The sequence below is a fragment of the Argopecten irradians genome, chromosome 1, assembly GCF_041381155.1.
Source record: "Argopecten irradians isolate NY chromosome 1, Ai_NY, whole genome shotgun sequence".
Lineage (NCBI taxonomy): Eukaryota > Metazoa > Mollusca > Bivalvia > Pectinida > Pectinidae > Argopecten > Argopecten irradians.
The window spans coordinates 37,200,740-37,222,152 of record NC_091134.1 but is presented as its reverse complement, the minus strand read 5'-3'; the positions used below and the strand labels follow the sequence as shown (position 1 = coordinate 37,222,152).

Below are 21,413 nucleotides of genomic sequence, written 5' to 3'. Positions count from 1 at the left end.
AGTCACGCTGGGTTATGGGCAAGTACGACGTAGGAGCTTTTGCGTTTGTGTACTGACCGTGACGTTGGGCGACGACTGATTTTCCGTTGATATCCGCCGGCGCAGCCTTTGATGTAGCTTGTGGGTGCGAGGGTTACCGTCTTACTTTCTGAAGCGTCATTTCATGAGTTGTCGTATTTTTTAACAAAAATTTAAGACATATCTTCTAAATCTTCCGTCCTTAAAGCAAGTACTAAACGTTGTGAAATTTTATTAACTTTACATTGGTGTTTCGTTGGACTCGATTTCCCGGTTCGTCTAGCGTTACGCGTGGTGTTTAGTAAGGTAAAGAGACAGTTCTCACTTATAAATCCTTGATGATACTTTTGACGATGTTGGGATACAAAATGGGGGTGGTTTCAGTACCAAAATATATTTATGAATTGGCATATATATATACATTCACTTGACTTTATATATATAATCATTGACACACACGCCATATTGCAAGTCAGCAATTTTAGGAGATTCACGTAACAGTACATTCGGGTACTCGGTAATCTGTACACATTTACATTTTTATCATGATAAAATGGTGCGTTAGTCCGATAACTATTAGGCCTAAATCAAGTTCAAAAAGTGTTAATAAAATACGGAACACGATTACATATATACAAGGATTTATAAGGATTTATAAGCATTTATAATTCCATGATATATTTAAAGGATTTGTGCAGTCAAAAATGATAATTTCAGTTTATGCATTTAGGAAATTGGCTTTATTAGACCGTTGTAGAAACCTAACCTGCCCGCGCGTAAACCTGCCGCCGATATCGAGGTCAAATTAAATCTAGCCCTAAACCGTGTGACGTCACAATAGTCCGTGGCTTATTGCTGTACTTTAACTGATGTGCTATCACTTACATCGACGGTCACAGGAAAAGCCGATCAAAGATTTTTTTTTTATGATTACTTTTGAGTGAAGTTAATCGTACAATAACTTTGTCTCGAATATAAATAACTAAAAGAGTGAAATTCGATGTTTCAAATACTCTAATTTGTGCTCTAATAGCAGGTATCTTCGTGTAATTATGAAAGAAAATCCACACAGAAATAAAAGTTTCCGATTTTTTGTCGAGGAGTTCAGCAACGAATACGCTTTAATTAAATAATATTTTCCTGTAGTCTGTATCTTTGATACATTGTGAATTGCAAAGTTTGTGACTGTAGAATGAAATTTTACGTAACAATTGAAGAAATCCTTGATTAAAGCATCAAGGATATGATGCTTGACATACGTACACACCGATGATTTATCATTACAAACATTGTGTTGTGTGTTGCTAACCGAATAAATCGAGATACATTTATTACAATACCGTAAAACGTTTCAACATGTGGTAGAAAGAATTTAACTTTCGATATTATAAAAGATCTAAATATTGAGATATTAAAACAAAAACAAAACTATTTTTTTTAGACCGTTGCGGTCGCTTTCAATTTTTAATCGATATACTAGTAGATACACCGACATTATAGATACATGTATATAATTAGCCATGCCTTTGGTTTGATGGTTATGTAATTACCTTGACCAGGATGTTATTTACCTGTACACAACGCCATTCATCGAACTCACCTGTAATTACCTGGCCGCGGGCAATTTGCTATTCGGTGGACTATATCGGGTATTTGCTATTGTCTTACTGTCAATCAGGTTAGGACATCCGTTAATTGGATTGTGATTTGAATTATGGAAACCCCGTACATCTATGCTCTAGGTTTTTTTTATTGTCACACCTCCATTTTTAGAATGAAGATGTAAAAGCAAATGGAAATAAAATATACCTGATCATACCTAGGAATACATATTACATACACATATATATATATATGTCGTACGCAGGTAAAACAAAAATGGAAGGTCCGTCTTATTCAGAAACAAAAATGGTTTCCTAAGAACTAGTTCAACTAAAGGTTTAACCTTAAAAATTATTCCAGTCTAGACATCGTGGCATACGGAATCGTGAAACATATAGCAATCTTCAGTAATTTCTAAGGTATTAGTAAAAAATTATAAGCATGTATTTTCACCGTTTCGAATCTTAATGTACATGTATAGTCATACAAGAAGGACAATTATCACACTAAATATAAAAAAGATACAAGAGTACAAGATCATTATATCTTATTTTTAATGCCTGTGATAATTTCACACACTGTATGTGGTTACTTTTTGGATTATACGATAAATGTTCATATATCATACTATTAAATCTCGGTATGATATACAAAACGGTCGACAATGAATATACTATTAAGGATTTAGTATAATTTTGAAATAATGAATTTAAAATCTACACCTTAAATATAGGAACATATATCAGAAATACCATTGATGTATTTCTGCTTTTTAGTAAACGTTACATGGATATAAAGTTTCAAAGGCAACAACTATAGATATACAACAAAAATTATTTTCGTATAAGGTCGGGTTTCTGTAACTCCTATATCAAATAAATAACTGATAAACCGTATCCACATTTTATTTTTTCTCAAAAACGGTTGCCGTGTTTTTCATCATACCCATTATAGCAGAAGTTTGAATGAAATTTAAAAACACGGATTCTAGATATATTTCATGCTAAAATTTTGGGATTTTACTCGTTAAAAATTGATAGTGTTTCATTATACTTTTTTTTTATTCCACTGAAATTTACATCATATGGCTTTCTAAATATCAGTCCAGACTGATGCGAACATTCATTTTTTGATATCGCTATCAAATTCGGACTGATTATCTTATATGTAAAGTTTTAAATATATGCTTGTTTGAATTTTTGAGAGTGGGTGTAATTGGAATGTTTTGAAATTGTGAACATATCTAAATCATTAAGCTAGAATAAACCATATACTCGAAAAACTCAAATTGTAGATATAACGTATTCGTATATATGCTGTATACTTGTATTGTACTAGGGCTTACCTTGCGTACACGGCTCGGCAAGCGCCCGCTCGAATCGTAAGCGACGAAATGTGTTAATATTAGCGCAGAAACATTGAATATAAACGCAGAAACATTGAATATAAACGGAGAAACATTGAATATAAACGCAGAAATAAATAAATACTGGAATTACATGCAACAAAGTACATCAAATATTACCAGAATATGATATCAGTCGTTTTATGTATATCAAATCAATTCAGCAAACCTGAAAAGCAGATCATTATGTATAACACTTAATCAGCATTTTACAATTAAAGGCAACAGCAAAATATCTTTCAAAACGTCTGTAAATAACAAATATTTATTTATTTTATGGAAAACGATCTTATTTTAATATCGTCAACAATTCAAATTTGTGAGAAGAATATACATACATGTAATTGCACATAATCAAACACATAATTTGTTTGTCATAGTTAATCCCCGTGTATATACACATATTTTACACATAACCTAGACAGTTATTCATTTGTTACCGCTCGTATCGGAACTCTTCCGAAAAAAAGGTGCAAAATGCATAGCTCAAATGACGAGACGCGGGAAAGAAAACAACAAAAGATAGGAGAATAGGATAATGAGGATATATGTATTTTTAAAGGGAAAAGAGAATTGTAAACATAATTATTTTACAGGTACAATCGGCTGGCGGCTGTACGTACTGTAAGTCTCGTTTCACAAGGTAAAGTTTACCTGTGTAAGCCGTGTGCTCGGCCGTCACGGCTCGGCGCGCCCGCTCGATGTAAGCGACGAAATGTGTTAATATTAGCGCAGAAACATTGAATATAAACGCAGAAACACTGAATATAAACGCAGAAACTCTTAATTCTATCGCCGAATCTGTTAATTTCACCGTCGCATCGGAAAAGTTTGGCGATTCCCAACCTCCGACAATGTAGCAATAAATAGCCGTGCACGTAACGAAGTTGGGTAATTGTGACTGATACCCTCTGTTATTCGGCCGTCAGCCGTCACGACCCACGGCGGACAGAAAAATACTTAATTTTACGGCAGAAATACTTAATTTTATTAATCGAATTGGAATTCTGAGGAAAAGACTTAATATAAAGGGTTAATACTGAATAAAAAAGCACATATGCTAATCCTGCCGAAACTTGTTAAAAATTAAGTATTCTGCCGTTATTCTAACAAGTTTCGGCAAGATTAACACATTTTGGGTTACCAGTGGTATAATAAATTCCTGTCAATAAATTGTCCTGTCCCAATATGTTTAGACTGACGTAAATAAAAATATCGTAACGTATGCTTTTGTTAACGCTTTTTCATTGCCTGGATCTGATCAATCCAACCACAGAATCACTGGTCTCATTATGCAGCACTCATGGTGAATTTCGTCGGTAAATGAGCACACATTTTCGTGCATCATACGACAAATATCTGCATGCTTGTCGTTTTAATCTTCACATACACTAACGGAAAACAGACACTGGTTTCTGATTCAACGACAATGCATTTATCTAAAGCGCTGTAGATCTGTCAAAACACCCTCCCCCCTTTCTTTACTGCAATACACAAGGAGTAAATTGACTAAACTCACCTGTTTCGGATGGTCGAAGCAAACACAGGAAAACAAGAATAAATGCAGCATGGTTATTGGCCATTTCCACAACTCTTGACGTTATCCTTCAGTCTCTATCATGACTGTGGAAGCGATATAATCGACAATAGCCCTGTGCTATTTGTCAACCCATCGTCCATGTTTTTTGTTCGATCCTCGTTCTCGTTAAAGGGGAGGGGAGATAACTCAAGATAAAAGTTGGGAAGCTGATGGCTGATGATGAGATGAAGTCAGCAAGTTTCCCGCTAAATATAATTTTTAACGATTTCTGATGCACGCTGACTGTACGTTATTATTGTATAATAAGATCACAAAATTAAATTAAGAACAAATATATTTATATGAATTTTTAAGAATTTCAGACAGTTTTTACATATGTGCATGTACATCTTACATGATACATGTATATTAGTATTAAACATATATATATATGAAAAATGGCCTAATAATAAATACGATAACTGATGTACATGTGTAGGCTTGCCTACATGGGTGTTGTATCCAAATACACAACTCTGAAAAAAGAATTTACTTTCCATCGACCGTAAAAATGTATTTCATTTTAGTCTCTCAAAACTGATCCTTGTCTAATCCGGATTCCTGTCTATTCCGACTTTCACTATAGCGTTTTTTAAAAGTAATTAAAACCGGTACAAATATGCTGGTTCTGATGGCATCCGACTAAAACAAGCTATATTGTAGTATATATATATATGTTTCTGCATAGACACATTCTCGATATTATAGGGGTTCCGATGACTTAATTACGATATCTTGTAAGTGATCGGAACACATGAGTATCGAGGATGGCATAGACTACATATTTTGTAAAGTTGAACATTTACCATAGTGAGTACGCAGATATTTTCACTAAATATTTAAACTTCATTTCTTTAGCCCTTCACAACGCCATTACTTTTTCTATATATCTTCTTCCTACATGAAGTTACGGAATATAATACATTGTACATGTGGGGAAAAAAACGTGTGAATGATATTAGGAATAAATATTGGACCCTTCTATTTTGCATGACTATTTAGTATGACACAAATTAGTTCAAATCATCTTCAATTAGTTAATTCATTGATGCATGACTTATACTGAACATTTTCTGCATTTTCTGTAAGGATACTAAAATGGTATACCTACCTCTGATTTAAAAACGTTCTTCTGATAAAAAAAACCATGTATGTCTTCTATTGGTTTCAACTATTTACCGCTTTCGACTAATTCATGCAATTTGTAGCTGCTGCAAATTTCTTTATTTTCAGTATGATATAGATGTGCATCCTATATGATTCAAAGTGAAGAAATGTTCTTTTTTCATAGCCAAATAAATGTTTTTGGTAAAAATAAATTTGAAAATCCTTATTTATAAGTTTACTCAAATCCAATATTTCATAACTCTGATTGAACTTGTCAATGACATACAGATCTCTATATACAAAAACAAAAGTGTCTACAGGAAGTATGTAGTCTCATCGTCGGTGATGTATTCTACTAAATCACTGTCTTTTGACTCACATGGACTTTTCATTCATTTATATATTTATTCCTCCGTAAACGAAGAGTTACATGAACATATAAGAATACATACAAAAATAGGTGCAAGGTAAAACAAAAAAAGGTGAGATAGCATTAAGGAAAGGGAGAACACAAAGCAAAAAAGTAAAAAGGAAATAGAATAGAAATAGTATAGTAGATACTTTTACTGAATACAGTAGTAATAAGAAATGGTGATCAGTCATGTAATACATTTCTTCAAGCTAAGGTTGTCTGTTTTTGAGTTTATCAGGGGGGGGAGGGTAATCAGATTAGAAATACAATGTTTTAATATCAAACGTTGATTCAGCTTTGTTTAGCGTTTCCTATATAGCTAATATTGATGATAAACGTCACAAAGATGGTTGAAATCTGGGTCACTCGGAGAACAACCGCCGATCCATGGAAATAGCTCAATCTGAAGGAAGATTTATGAATAAATGGACTGAAAATTCATATCAATGATTTAGAGTCCATTGCTTCATCATGGTGGCTCTTCATGGCTGAGTTCCTTTGTAGTTCCAAAGTACATCTACATTTTATGACAAGTTTGAAATAAATCCGGATGTGAATGGTTCTTTTGGAAATTTTAGTCTAACGAATTAATACTTGTGACAAGGTCTTATTCTTTTTCTTTTTTTTTGAAAACTTGCAGCAAACTTGTACAAAACATTAAAGCCAATATCCTGGTATACTTGGTCTAATTTTAGATCGTCTAGACATAATATGACAATAACCTATATGAAACTGTAACCGAAAGTTGTTGATTAATGTAAATTTATGTAAATAACGTGCTTGCTTATACTATATGTATGTATATACACTTGTATTTATATATACGTAACACGTGATTATAGAGGTCAAGTACATACCGGATACAGTGAAAAAGCACTGATATTGAATAGCACTTATTCTGTTAAAATTTGATGTTTATGCATCAATTAAAACACATCAGCATTTTTATCTTTATGAACCTAAAAGGAATACTAACAGAAATCTTTCTATATCTGGTCTAGTTATTATAATTTTATATTTTTGTTTATTTGTATATTATAATTCTATTTATGTTGCTACTAACGCAGAAACAAGTAACAAGCATGTCGTATAGTTAGTCATGTGCGCGTGCTTAAATTATCATTATGCACATAGGATTGAATCACGGTTTCTCAATCAATTCTTCCTGTAAACAAACTTGTACAATAAAGCTTGCTATAATAGCCACCCCTGCAGTATGATGAAATATATACAAAATATAGAGACAACATTAGGATCATAGTTTGCTAATTTCAACATACAGTAAAAAGAGAGAGAGAGAAAAAAAAAGTAATTTGGTCTGCGTACATGTATTATGACCATTTAGCAATAGAAAAAAAAGTGTTCGTCCTTTCGATTGCTTTCTTTTTCATGTTTTAGTAGCTATGTATAGAAAGCACGACGAAACATTTAAAATAGAAAATATTAATAATATAAAAACACCCACATACATCCAACAATATTTTTACCTATTACAAATACATGTTCACTAATGAATGCTATCGTTTATGATATAGTTATCACAATAAAAAAAATGAAAAATGGTGTATTTTTTAACCAATCTGGTTAAAACATTGGAGATCAAGATGCAATTTCAATCAGATGTGTTTTTTTTTAATTATCGATTAATAATTCCTTCTTTACACGATGTGGAAAATAGAGAATGTTTTGGTGTCAGTTTGTATGTTATTAGTTACATAACGGAAATTGAAACTATCACTTGGATAAATTACACAACATTACTGAATTTAGTCAGGAAAGCACACGTACGGTTGCATCGGCACGTGACTGGATTGCGTTTATTGCTACCATTGTACTAATAAGTTGATATTGTGTTAAATTCGTAATACCCATTTTATTTTTCTTATTGAATTTGCCGTCAATGGACATTTAAAAAAATCATACATTGCAGGTTTAGATAATACTATCTACTGCTGTATGCTTAAATCTCTGGAAGATGTAACAAACATAAATTATGTATTTATTAATCATGCCGCAAACTGGAGCTTGTTCCGTATCCTTCTCTCCTCGTCATAAATTAGATTGTACGTGTGTATAGAAACAGAGTTACGTCCCTTGTATCTTAAATTAGATCGGGATTCCCCAAAACGAACGAGCAATGTTCTAAAACAAAGTACTAATACCTATTTTGGAGATGGAGAATGTGTTGGACTAATTTTTTGGATTTTGTGTCACTTAAAGTCATCATGGACATCTAATGTTATCCAACGGAATGTCAGATAGGGGAATATCTTGTGCCTGCTTTAGGGATTTTCCACAAAACGAAAATAGACGTGGCTACCATCATTTATGAGTAAGTCTAGTGTGGCCGGTTTTCCTAGAAAAGTTTTTAGTAATATACCATGTCGTCAGAGAGTATACGATTTTACTATGTTTTGTGTGTAGGCGTTAATGTTTATTCAGCTTGTCATCATGTACAGAAGGGGAGGTAGGTATAACTATCTGATCATCCATGAATTCATGTACATTAAAAATCAAATGACTGTTAGTGCTACCAACAACAAAAATGAAATTTGATGCGTAAAAACGTTGATAATGGAATCGTTGTCATTATTTGAACACATAAGACCTGCATTCATTTAGCCAACATATGTACAAATTATAACTTATCTGTAATTGATAAACTTAAATTTTAAGCACACACATGTTGTGGTTGAATTATATTAGGCCCTAGTGGTGCTAATTAAATAATGATTATATGTCATTGGTGAATGTAACCGACTTTGACCCAATAACTAGAAATGGGTGAATGACCTTGATATTGATGGATGGGATGTAAACATTTCATGTACATGTAGCGGGATTGGACTAGGTCGATCATCGGTGACCAGGTAGCTCAGTCGGTAGAGCACTCGGCTAGTGTTCTGAGGGTCCCGGGTTCGAATCCCAGTCTGGCTGCTACATTTTCTCCTCTCCTGTTACAGAATTGGCGCCCAACTAAATAACCCATGGTGGTGGTGTTTGGAAGGGTCTCGTGTGTCTTCGAGGGCGAAGACTTCGAGAAAGGAGGGAGGAGTGTAGCGGGATTGGACTGGGTCGATCATCGGTGACCAGGTAGCTCAGTCGGTAGAGCACTCGGCTAGTGTTCTGAGGGTCCTAGGTTCGAATCCCGGTCTGACCGCTTCATTTTCTCCTCTCCTGTTACATACATTTAGATCTTTAACTTACATTTGCTGAAGCTAAGATTAATCAAATTATAAGAATAAGTAAGACCAAGTTTAAGATAGTTATTCTAATTGATACAGGGGTTTTGAGATCGCCAAACTACATAGATAAAGTATATTTACCATTGATTAGTCCCACCATCCAGTGATTATGACATCATCTTTTGATGAGTGTTTCGTGATGTCATAATGGAATGCGCACAGGAAGGTGGGTCGACTAATCAACAGTAAATTGTACTTTGCTCATGTCGTTTTAGGATCTCAAAACTTAATATATACAACTGTGTCAATGGTCAAATGTCAAGAATCTTAACTACAATGGTATCTAAAGTATGTCTTGAAAACATCATATTTTTGTACTGTTATTATACTATTTTTATAACTGTGGCTAAGCAATATTTTAGGTAAAATTGCTTTTAATTCCTTTTTTTGTTGTGAAATTAAAGTGTCATTTTTTCTTGAAGTTGAGTAATCAAGCCCCATTTTCCCCCTATAGTTATGATAAGGGTAAGGAAGGGACTGGGGATTATAGCATTTACCCATCTCATTGTACTTCCTGTCCTGTTTTATCTGGTGTATTATATAAAGGCGATTGAATGGTGGAGTGTTAAGCCACTTGCCTTTAACCTAGGTGGCCGGGGTTTGATCCCCGGCATGGACATGGAAAGGTAAGGGTCACCTGCCCGATCACATGGGTTTTCTTAGGGCACTCCGGTTTCCTCCCACACTAACATCCCTCGATCGCTTACATCCGGACCATCTAGAGTGATTTGCATAAGTTGTATAACTTGTTTATTAATAAATGTGAAATAAATAAAGTTTATATTCTTATAAATAAAGGCCTATTTCTTATAAAGCCTTTCATCCTGATATGAGGGTTCTTACACAAACATTGAGAATAAAATAAAATATCCAAATCTAAGAAAGAATGATTGCCCCATGTACATTGATAACATATATTTTGTTTTTATTGTAGAATGGATAATGAGGTGACTTTGAATTTGTACAAGACATTGAAGGCCTTGTGATCATGATGTACTGGTAAAAAGATCTTTAATTGTTATATCACATAGCCTACCACTACCAGCATGGCTAATGATCAGACTTACGAAGATGTCATGTAAGTTTATATTATCTTAAAGATGTAACACTGCTGACAAATGGCATTTTGTCCCTATCAAAAACAAAGGAAGACAAATTAGTATCTTTCTTTATTTACAAAAGTTACTTAGTTTACACAATTACCACCATTGTAATGTTTGAGCATCGTTATTATTTCACTTCAAAATATTAAAAATAATCAATTGTGTCCCAAATTAATGAAGTACTGATTGCACATCCATCAAAAGCATAACAAGTTATCTTACATTGTTTTTTTGTGTTCATTAAACATACCAGTACATGACTAAGCACAAATTGTTGTTCAAATGACGAGTATCTTTTATGCTCTTTTTTGATGGTGAAGCATCTTTTATTAAATTAATTGTAGAACTGCTGTCTCTATTTTATGGCAGATTTGTCCTGTGAGGTGTTGAGAATGAAATGCCAGTGAGAGAAACATCAATTCAATATCTTTCAGCTGATTGTGAAATTATACATCAATTACCTTCATCAATCATGATCCTATACTGACTGTGAATTTATGCTAACCAGTGATGTCTTAAAAGTGACCATGACAACAAACTGACCAGTGATGTCTTAAAAGTGACCATGACAACAAACTGACCAGTGATGTCTTAAAAGTAACCATGACAACAAACTGACCAGTGATGCCTTAGAAGTGACTATGACAACAAACTGACCAGTGATGTCTTAGAAGTGACCATGACAACAAACTGACCAGTGATGTCTTAAAAGTGACCATGACAACAAACTGACCAGGGATGTCTTAAAAGTGACCATGACAACAAACTGACCAGTGATGTCTTAGAAGTGACTATGACAACAAACTGACCAGTGATGTCTTAGAAGTGACCATGACAACAAACTGACCAGTGATGTCTTAGAAGTGACCATGACAACAAACTGACCAGTGATGTCTTAGAAGTGACCATGACAACAAACTGACCAGTGATGTCTTAAAAGTGACCATGACAACAAACTGATCAGTGATGTCTTAGAAGTGACCATGACAACAAACTGACCAGTGATGTCTTAAAAGTGACCATGACAACAAACTGATCAGTGATGTCTTAAAAGTGACCATGACAACAAACTTACCAGTGATGTCTTAAAAGTGACCATGACAACAAACTGACCAGTGATGTCTTAGAAGCGACCATGACAACAAACTGACCAGTGATGTCTTAGAAGTGACCATGACAACAAACTGACCAGTGATGTCTTAGAAGTGACCATGGCCACAAACTTACCATGACTTGATACTGACCAATGAAGATCTTAAAGTGATCATGACTACATATTGACCATGACTTCATGAAGAACAGTACAGTGATGATCTTAAAGTGACCACAACCTCATACTGGCCACAAACTTACACTGTCCATAACCACATACCAGGGCAAGAAACTTATTTTTAAAACCACTTGCCCGAATTTGAGATATTAGTCTAATTTTACCAAAAACAGGATAATTAACATTAAAACCGGGCAAGTTTACACCAATATTCACTTGCCCGGGAGCATATTTTACTGGTCTCGGGCTATCAGACCTGGGATATTTCTTGCCCTGCATACAGATTATAAAGTTACATTGACCTTGACCTCTTAATGGCAATATCCTTTCATTGACCTTGACCTTATATTGACCATGATTATGCATACATTGTATAGGTACTAACAGTGATGAATTTTTGCTTGCTACGATTTTACATCTAACATGATCTGATACATACAATGAATTTATACTGAACAGTTTTCTATTGATCATGAAATACTGATATGATTTCCATCTTAACAAGTGTCTCATGATTGATATTTAATAGGAAGAAGCTGGCTCGAGGTGGCCAGAGGATTGGAACAAATAACTTCCAAGGGACTGTAAGAAGACAAGGTAATTATAAAATGTTGATCATCCCCAGCAGTTTGAACCAATACTGACTCACTTGTGATATTTTGCTTGCAATGACTGTTCACTGTGTGTACTTGTCAAGAATCAAAATATCTTTGTGATTGTTTAATAGAAGCCTAAGTTTGAGTACCAGTACACAGACAATATTTCTTCACGTGATTTCACATGAACCAGGGATTTCTTGTGAAATTCATCTGAAATTTTATGGCATTTATGTGAAATTAACTTTCTTTGTCCTGGTTCACATAAGTAAACATGTACAGGGTATATGAAGGCATTTTTTTTTCAAAAAGAGCTCTTGTTAGTAAGATCAAGTTTTACAGTTCTAGATGTTTTTGTTTTAAACCATAATTCAACCCAGGGGAGATAAATTGATCTTGTGACGGAAATCAGGTGGCTATCCTCAATAAAAATCTATAATAAAAGATGGCAACGCAACTTCTTTATGCATAAATATCCTATTCTTATGAACAACATTTTTCTGTGAGCTTATCTTCGCATATTACAGAGTTATCTGTCCTTGCGGATAGGTATCAGTTTTGATGTCGTTATATTATAAGTGAAAATGACATCAATATCACTGAAAAATATGACGTTTCGTTCACAAAATAATGATACATCACAATTGTTTCTTCCCACAAGGGCAGATAACTCTGTAATATGCAAACATGGAATATTCTAATTATGATATTTCAGATTTATTTCCTTTGAATTTGTAGGTGGCGGTCTGATCATGACACAAAACATGTGGATAGATATTGCTAACAATGAGTCAAAAAATGGTAAGTAAAATGTTCCCAGATTCCTGAAAAATCTTAGAAAGAATATTAATGGCAGTATATTGTATAGGTAAAATGAAACTACATTGTAAAGTCAGAATAATGCTTTCAGAATTTCAGAACGAGTCAGTTTAGTGTTTCATCAATTTACCAGTACATCAAATTTCCCGGACATTTGCTTATAGCAACAGCCAAGACCACTGAGCTCTGAAGACTATTTTTTTTCGTTATCCTGTTTGGTGATCTTTATAGACAGATTTGACTGTAGATGTTAGCTAAATGTGATGCCATGGTTCCAACACATGGTATCATCGTAATCACCAATACCATTTACTATGGGAGTAACATTATGATTTTGTGAAAATTAATTATGTTATATTATAACACAAGATCCTAAGGGGAGATAATTTTAATTTATTAAAAGTAACATTACTGGTAGGAGTTTGTAGGAAAATGATGCGATGTTATATAATCAAACCTCATGTTTATAACAGTGTCTGTGATTAGTTGAAACACGTCACATGATGGTGAAATAAAACATCTGATTTCCCTCACGGGAAATAAAACATAGTATTTCCCTGGGGTGTGTGCCCCTATAGTGACCGCCCGTCTTTCACACAGAGTTATCTCTCCTTTCAATTACACAACAATGACGGGCGAAGAGTAAAACATCATTTTTCACTCATCCCAAGTTTAAGTAATATTTAACCCTAAGTAGCGAATTGCGACTTTTCAGAATAAATAATAAACAATTTACGTCCCTGGTGGCAGTGTGTTATGAAGGTTTATTTGGGCAAGCCCTTAGGAAATATCACACCTTCAGGTAAATAAATAAGCGATACCATGGGTGATCAAACGTAATATTTACATTGGTTGATCCAGAATTCACGGAAATGCTCTATTAAGCTGGGTATACAAGTAGCTAGTAGGGTGATACAAGATCTTTTCTCACACATGTGTGATACAAACCAACAAAAAATATTCAGCGTAATTAGTTGTATCACTATTGTAACAAAGCATAGAAATGTGTGATAAACCTCCATATCACACTGCCACCGGGGACATAAATGCCTAATAAAGGTAATAAAATAATTAAGTGCCAATACTATAGTTACATAAATGTAGGGGGGATAACTGTAACATGAGAGTAACATTATGGGTTTGTGTGAAAATGATGCTAGGCTCTAACACTGGATAATGACATAATGACTAACACCAGTTGCTAAGGGGAGGTATCTATAATGAAAGCAATTTTTCTTGTGAGAGTAACATACCCTGCACTTTACCAAGGGGAGATAACTATTTTTTTACCTGTGAGAGTAATAACGCTGTATCATGAAAGTAGCATACACCTTAATCGTTAAAGGAACAATTCAGTGAGGCTAACTTTGTTTCATAGCCACAAAGCAAATTATGGCATAAATGTTGTTCTACATTCCATATGAAACATATAACAAAATGTATTGACAAATTCAGCAACATTGTTAGTATTTTAATTGTTAGCGTTAAAATTCCAAATCATATAGCAGAAGGATTAAGCAGGTACAATATATATGCAGCACTCAAACCTGAGTCAATGTCACGTAGGTTTAACAAATGCAATATACATAACCATTGAGTTGATGAAATTGTTTTTAAGACAGCAGAAATTTTTTGGGTCGCTTCCAAAGATCACCAAAACGTGACCCCATATGTGATATTGTCTAGATCCTCATATCAAACGTAGTGATAATAAGGATCTGTATTTTAATCCGATTGCAATATCACAGTGAATGGGTGGTTAATACATTTCAAAACTTTAAAAACATTAACATATAATTTATGTTTTATTTACTTTTCTCACCAAGTAACAATTAAATCTCACATTTAATTTCATGTTTTTCTCTTACAGCTCGTTCCTTGACTCTTCCAAAGGGGCGTGGCATCGACACAATCTTTGTAATAGACATCTCGGAAAGTATGTCTGGACGTCCATACGAAAAAGCTGTAAATATCGTCCTGACATTTCTTGATAGTAAGTTTTATTTCAGTCTTTGCACAATCTTTCTTCATCGTTAATTGAAAAATACTCTTACTTTTAAGCCAGGCGCTCTTTTATGTGTCGATTAGAGCTGAAACGAATATTCGAATATTTGCAAATGAATACCTATTGAGGAATATTCGAATAGTAAAATAGCATTAAAATATTCTATAAATATTTACCTCCCTAATGACAGATTAATATGTCGTTATTCACATGTGTCACTCGTATTTACTCGTCACTTTAGCAAAGTTATGTATCAGATAAATATCGGTGAAAGCGTTTAAAAGAAATAAAATATACTGAAAATATGATAAAGATGAAAATAATTACATACCAGATGTATATTCAATCATGAAATGATTTAATTCACAAAAATAATAAAATTTCAAACAATAAGTTAATTATATCATTTAAATATTTTGCATGTGCAAAAAATGTTCGTAGACTGTGTAAAAACGATCATCTGACTGACTGCCAACTTGCACATGTATTTTTTCATATAGTCAGTATTTCCCGGGATTCTGTCAAATAATTTAGCTGTGTTTTAACTAAATGATCAGCGATCAATTTTATTCATGTAAAATACAGGTATTTTAGGGCATAATACGAATGTTATAAAAATTACACTTTAGTAAAACTTCGTTTAATCGATCTCTTCAACGACATGCATTTGCTCAATACACAAAGGATAAAGCCCATATTTACTTCCGGTACAGAAGCGAGCAGGAAACTTGAATGAGTACGGAGAGTTTGAGAGTTTCAAAGATCTTTGACATTAAGGTCCGAATATTCGAATACTATTCAAATACATCAAATGAATATTTGAATATCAAAATCTGCTATTTGTTTCAGCTCTAGTGTGGATATAAAGGATAGGGATATTCAAGTGTTGATATAACAAAAGATGGTGACATTTTTGGCATGCTCACAGAGTACATTATTTTGTGACTTTTCAGCCAGAATATCACATTCATTTAATTACAGACATGAAATACTGTAGTTATGTGTTTTTTATTCTGTATTTGCATATTAGTTACAAGTTTTTCGGAGAAAATGTTGTAAATTTGGCTCACAAAATAAAGACATATCCACAAGGGAGCTTATATGCAAAAACAGAAGTGTTTGTATTGAATGAGCTTTCATGAGAAAAAAGTTTGATTTTTTGTTTATAAAGGCTACTAAGACTATGAGCAATTATTATTTGATCTCTATGTACACTTGTGATATTTGATTTATTAACTTGACTGTAAAGGTTTACATTTTAAATATTTTAGTGTACAAAACCATATTAAAAAATCGGTATTTCACTACAGTGAAAAAAAATCAGGAAAATGAAATTCACAGAGTCTAGTTGTGAGTCTGATAGCAGAATTTGATGTTAATTCACAGTTATTGAGAATATCAAAAAACGTCATCAACTGAGTGAAAGTGTTGCCTTGGTAACGGTTGGACACAAGACAGAAGTGCTACATCACCTGACGTGTGATTACAGTGTGCTGAGGACAAGTCTTGGTAGGTCAATCCCTAGATAATGTAAAATTGTCTCCCCTACACCCTACCACTCAGTTCTTGACTTGGTAGGTGATAGACCTACCAAGGTAATGTAAAATTTTCTCCCCTACATCCTACCACTCAGTACTAGACTTGGTAGGTCTATCCCTAGATAATGTTAAATTGTCTCCCCTACACCCTACCACTCAGTACTAGACTTGGTAGGTCTATCCCTAGATAATGTTAAATTGTCTCCCCTACACCCTACCACTCAGTACTAGACTTGGTAGGTCTATCCCTAGGTAATGTAAAATTGTCTCCCCTACACCCTACAACTCAGTACTAGACTTGGTAGGTCTATCCCTAGATAATGTTAAATTGTCTCCCCTACACCCTACCACTCAGTACTAGACTTGGTAGGTCTATCCCTAGATAATGTAAAATTGTCTCCCCTACACCCTACCACTCAGTACTAGACTTGGTAGGTCTATCCCTAGATAATGTTAAATTGTCTCCCCTACACCCTACCACTCAGTACTAGACTTAGTAGGTCTATCCTTAGATAATGTAAAATTGTCTCCCCTGACTCCCTTTATGTTAAATTTTGCAATATATATATAAATATATTGTTCTATAACTATCATATACTTGAAAAGGTATATCCATAGAAAATGTAGAAATGATAGTGGATTTTCTTTCTACATCAACCACTCTAGTTCTAATGATAGGTCTGTATCTTATTGTAATGTAAAATGTGTGAATTCATCATTGGTTAAGCCTCGTCAAAACACTTTGAGCTAAAATATTAATCTAGGTAATTAAATTTGTTCTAGGTCTGTCAGGTGGGCGGACTTGGTAGGTCTACCCAATGTGATGGCTGGTCTCTTCATGGCTCTGGCTGCCATTAATGGCCCTTAGTATGTACAAAATTTTACGTAATCTTCCTTAAATCAGTATTGTGAAAGACAAGTTATACAACTATATAAATCCCTTTTGATGGCCCAATTTAAATACCCAATGAGCCAAAAAGAAACCAACTGATTCTGAAGGAACTCACTTGATCATTTTGCAGGTATCCTGAGATTTTTTACATGTCATGTCCATGCAGCAAAAAGAATCTGACTGGCATAGGTCAAAGGTCAATGAGTGTGTATGATTGTATCTTTATTACGTCATTTAAATCAGCAGGGTTAAGCCTCGTCAAAACAAAGTTTGAGCAAAATATTATTCTATTTTAACAAGTATGTCTTTTTGTGATAAGGAAAACAGTTTATACAACTGATGATGGCTGGTACTTGTGCTCTGGAGAGATGTAATGGCCGGGGTGTAGTATGTAAACAATTTTACGTGAATCTTCCTTAAATCGATTGTGAAACAAGTTCATACAACTTATATATGGCTCCCTTTTGATCCATCCAATTTAAATTGTCCCAATGAGTCAAAAAGAAACCAACTTGATTGCACAAAGGAACTCACTTGATCAGGCAGGTATCCTGAGATTTTTTTCATGTCATGCAGCAAATGGAAATCCTGACTGGCTAGGTCAAAGGTATATGGCTTTACGTAATAAACAGCAGAATTCTCGGGATTTTTGTGTGCAAAATCCATGAATTGTTCTCTTTGTGATAAGGAAAATGTTTATGTCAGATGATGCCTTACTTTGTGTAAAGGAGAGATGTATATTGGATTTAGGTGTAACAAAATAATTAATAATTTCACTTTCTTCAAATGTCTGTATACAGGATCAATCACGGTGAATGAATGGCTTGACGCGTCCATCCCAGAATTGTCCTACTGACTACGGACGGAAAGTTCACAGACTCCAGAATCAACTACAGGGACCAGATAGCAGCATGTACGACCAAGTAGAGGTACGAATCCTTGTCATATTTCCATGTTTAAATAGTAAATACTTGAACATCAACTTCTTCTGAATAGGCGAGCTTTGCTGTTCTCCAACAGCTCTTTTAGTATCCTGATTTATTAGAAGCCATTTTGTTTTTATCATATATTCTCAAAACTTAAATTTGCATACTGAATTAACCTGATTTGTTAATTACTTTGATACATCTCCAGAATCATCAACAAATCATTAATAGATTTAATTTCTTTAACAGGTTAGCCTGTTTAAACTGACGTAACTATTTGTGACCTTTTCAGATATTGGCTAGGCCTAAACTTAAGATTGCATTTGTTTTGTGTTTGTGGAGCCTGGAGTTAAAGAAGTTTGTGTGTATACAAATATTAATTTAATATGTTGAAAGTTGTTGTTGTTGATTGATAGATTTATAGTGAGATTGTGGTTAATATAAAGATCGATGATCATAACCTGACCTATGAGATTGTGGTTAATATAAAGATCGATGATCATAACCTGACAGTTTGGTTTATTTATGATTATAACATACTTTATTAAGATTTTTGTTTTTGGTTTCTATATAGATTGATGATGAGATACTACACCTAGCAGCCAGACTGGGCACCGAGCATCATCCCATTCACTGTATAAATGTTGGTGAATTGGAAAAACCAGTACGTATTAAATATAATCAAGATAAGAAAAGATATTTAATTATTATGTTAAGTGTTTGACTTCTGACCGGTGATGAATGCTTGCATCCGCTTAATTGTTGACGTCATAATTAATTGTTGATGTCATAAACAGTGGCATGCCAGATCCCAATATCCTTTTGATGAAAGTCTTCCTCACCAACGTCTGTCGTAATTATATGATAGCGGGTCAGGTAACAAAACATATTCGTCAACAGTCAAAAAGATGAAGAACATAAAACAATTGAAAATAATATGTTTTAGGAAATATTGAAGAAGATTGCTGAGATATCTGAAGGAAGCGTTATTGGTCATGACCAAGCCAGCATAAAAAGATTGGCTCGCCATTTAAAAAACATGGTAAGTATGTACACAGGTATATGGTTAGCTAAGTACATAATACTTCACATGCACTCAACCTCTGAGTAGCAAATTACAAAAAAAAAAACAAACAAAAAAATATCAGGTGGGGCAATACGTCATTTTCGAGGTACCTTTTAGCCAGTTATTTTCAAGTACCAAAATTTTCGCGGTTTGATCTAAAAATGATATGTTATTGATGGTAAATTTGGCGATATGAATTTAAGTGTAGATCATTCAACCATTTTTTTAATATTTCGTTGCTAAAATTTTTGCAATCCTAGCAATGTCCCGCGAAATCGCAAAAATATTTTCCCGCAGAAATAACATCTCACAAAAAGTAACTGGCTACATGATACCAAAATGATTTAGATTATGTACATTTTACTGTCGATTAGTCCCACCTTTCAGTGTCAAATTGTGATGTCACATTTTGATGTGATGTTCATAACGTCACAATCACCATGAGTTGAGACTACTTCACAGTAAATTGTACTTTACCCACATTGTCTTGAAACCTCTGAATTGACGAGTACTGGCCATTGATTTTATATTGATGATTTTTCTCCTGGTACTCTTTCTTTTTTACGCCCTAAAGTGACATTGACTGTCAATATTTAGGAGGTAAAACAAAAAATTACAAATTGAGATCTAAACCAAGTTTTTTTTCAGATGTAATGACATTAAATATTAAAAGTTGTCTATTAATTTCCTTGATTTTTCACAGGCTGCAGTGACGCGCATGCGAAGGAACTTTTCCCTGAACTGGAAGAACAGGAAAGATTTTGAAAATGTTGTGCATAGCTATGAGAGTGATGTGGAACAGGCAGATATTGTGAGTATTTTTAACCCTTCTTCTCCTCGTAACTCCTAACTCCACCTTGAAAAAAAGGTAGGGCGTGAGAGTACTAACGTGTTACCTATGTAAAAAAAAAAAAAATAAAAAAATTGTAAATTGTTAACCAATGTGATTTTTGGTTATATCTTGGTTTGAATTCTAAAAGGCAAATCTTTCATTTCAGTTAGGTAATTCATAATCTAAGAGAAACAATTTGAAAATGCTTATCAAGATTTATTGTTGGTAGGATAGTGTAGTGTTAAAGTTACTCGCCTTTCACCTAGCTGTTCAGGGTTTGATCCCTAGCCATGGCCATGAAAAGGTCCGGGCCTGGGTCACCTGCCTGATCATTTAGATTTTCTCTAGGCACTCCACGGCCATGAAAAGGTCCGGGCCTGGGTCACCTGCCTGATCATTTAGGTTTTCTCTAGGCACTCCAATTTCCTCTTACTCTGCGACCTTCACACACTTTCATCTGGGCCATCGAAAGTGATTTGTTTAAATTTTATAACTTGTTTGTAACCGATGTAAAATAACTAAAATTTATTTATCTATCAAGATTTATTGTTTGAGGAGGAATTCATCAAATTGAATATTTTTTTGGCCGATTTATAATATGACAATGTCCGATATATGATATAGATAAATGCTGACATTTCTGTTAAGTGTTTTAGGTTACAATTTTATCAATATACTGTTACAGGACGACATGATGGAAATACTACAATATAAGTTGACGGATTACTGTCGAGGCGGACGCTGAGTATTTAGATGGGTCTGCGCCCAACCTAGGTACGCGAGTTGTGAGAGGACCGGAGTGGAACAGTGGTAACCAGGACAAAGGAGGGCTCTGGGACGGTCGTCAGGCATTCTCGCAAACAAGGTACAAAATGTAGCAACTTCTGGCAAATCTGTCAAAAGTGTCATTACAGTACAGTAAAAAACTGTCAAATTTTTTAAACAACAAAACAAATCTGTTTAAAACATACAAGTTTTTGACATCTGTCAAAGTACTG

The 21,413-nt window shown here is 34.1% G+C and overlaps 3 protein-coding genes across 7 annotated transcripts in view; 2 read left to right on the top strand and 1 right to left on the bottom strand.

Annotated features, from left to right (window-relative positions):
- Positions 1-21,413, bottom strand: part of LOC138326489 (neuron navigator 2-like) — a 458,029-nt gene that overhangs the window by 343,275 nt on the left and 93,341 nt on the right. The window lies entirely within an intron of this gene.
- LOC138308284 (uncharacterized) lies at positions 8,454-18,447 on the top strand. The gene is made up of 7 exons (XM_069249276.1): positions 8,454-8,590; positions 10,303-10,446; positions 12,271-12,338; positions 13,076-13,138; positions 15,027-15,149; positions 16,548-16,670; positions 18,392-18,447. The coding sequence occupies exons 2-7, from the start codon at positions 10,415-10,417 to the stop codon at positions 18,445-18,447; spliced, it is 465 nt and encodes a 154-aa protein (XP_069105377.1). The 5' UTR covers positions 8,454-8,590; positions 10,303-10,414.
- LOC138310432 (uncharacterized) lies at positions 18,494-21,241 on the top strand. Its single transcript, XM_069251656.1, has 5 exons — positions 18,494-18,520; positions 19,092-19,181; positions 19,464-19,559; positions 20,287-20,394; positions 21,101-21,241. Exons 1-5 carry the CDS (start codon positions 18,503-18,505, stop codon positions 21,158-21,160), a joined length of 372 nt encoding a protein of 123 aa, XP_069107757.1. The 5' UTR covers positions 18,494-18,502; the 3' UTR covers positions 21,161-21,241.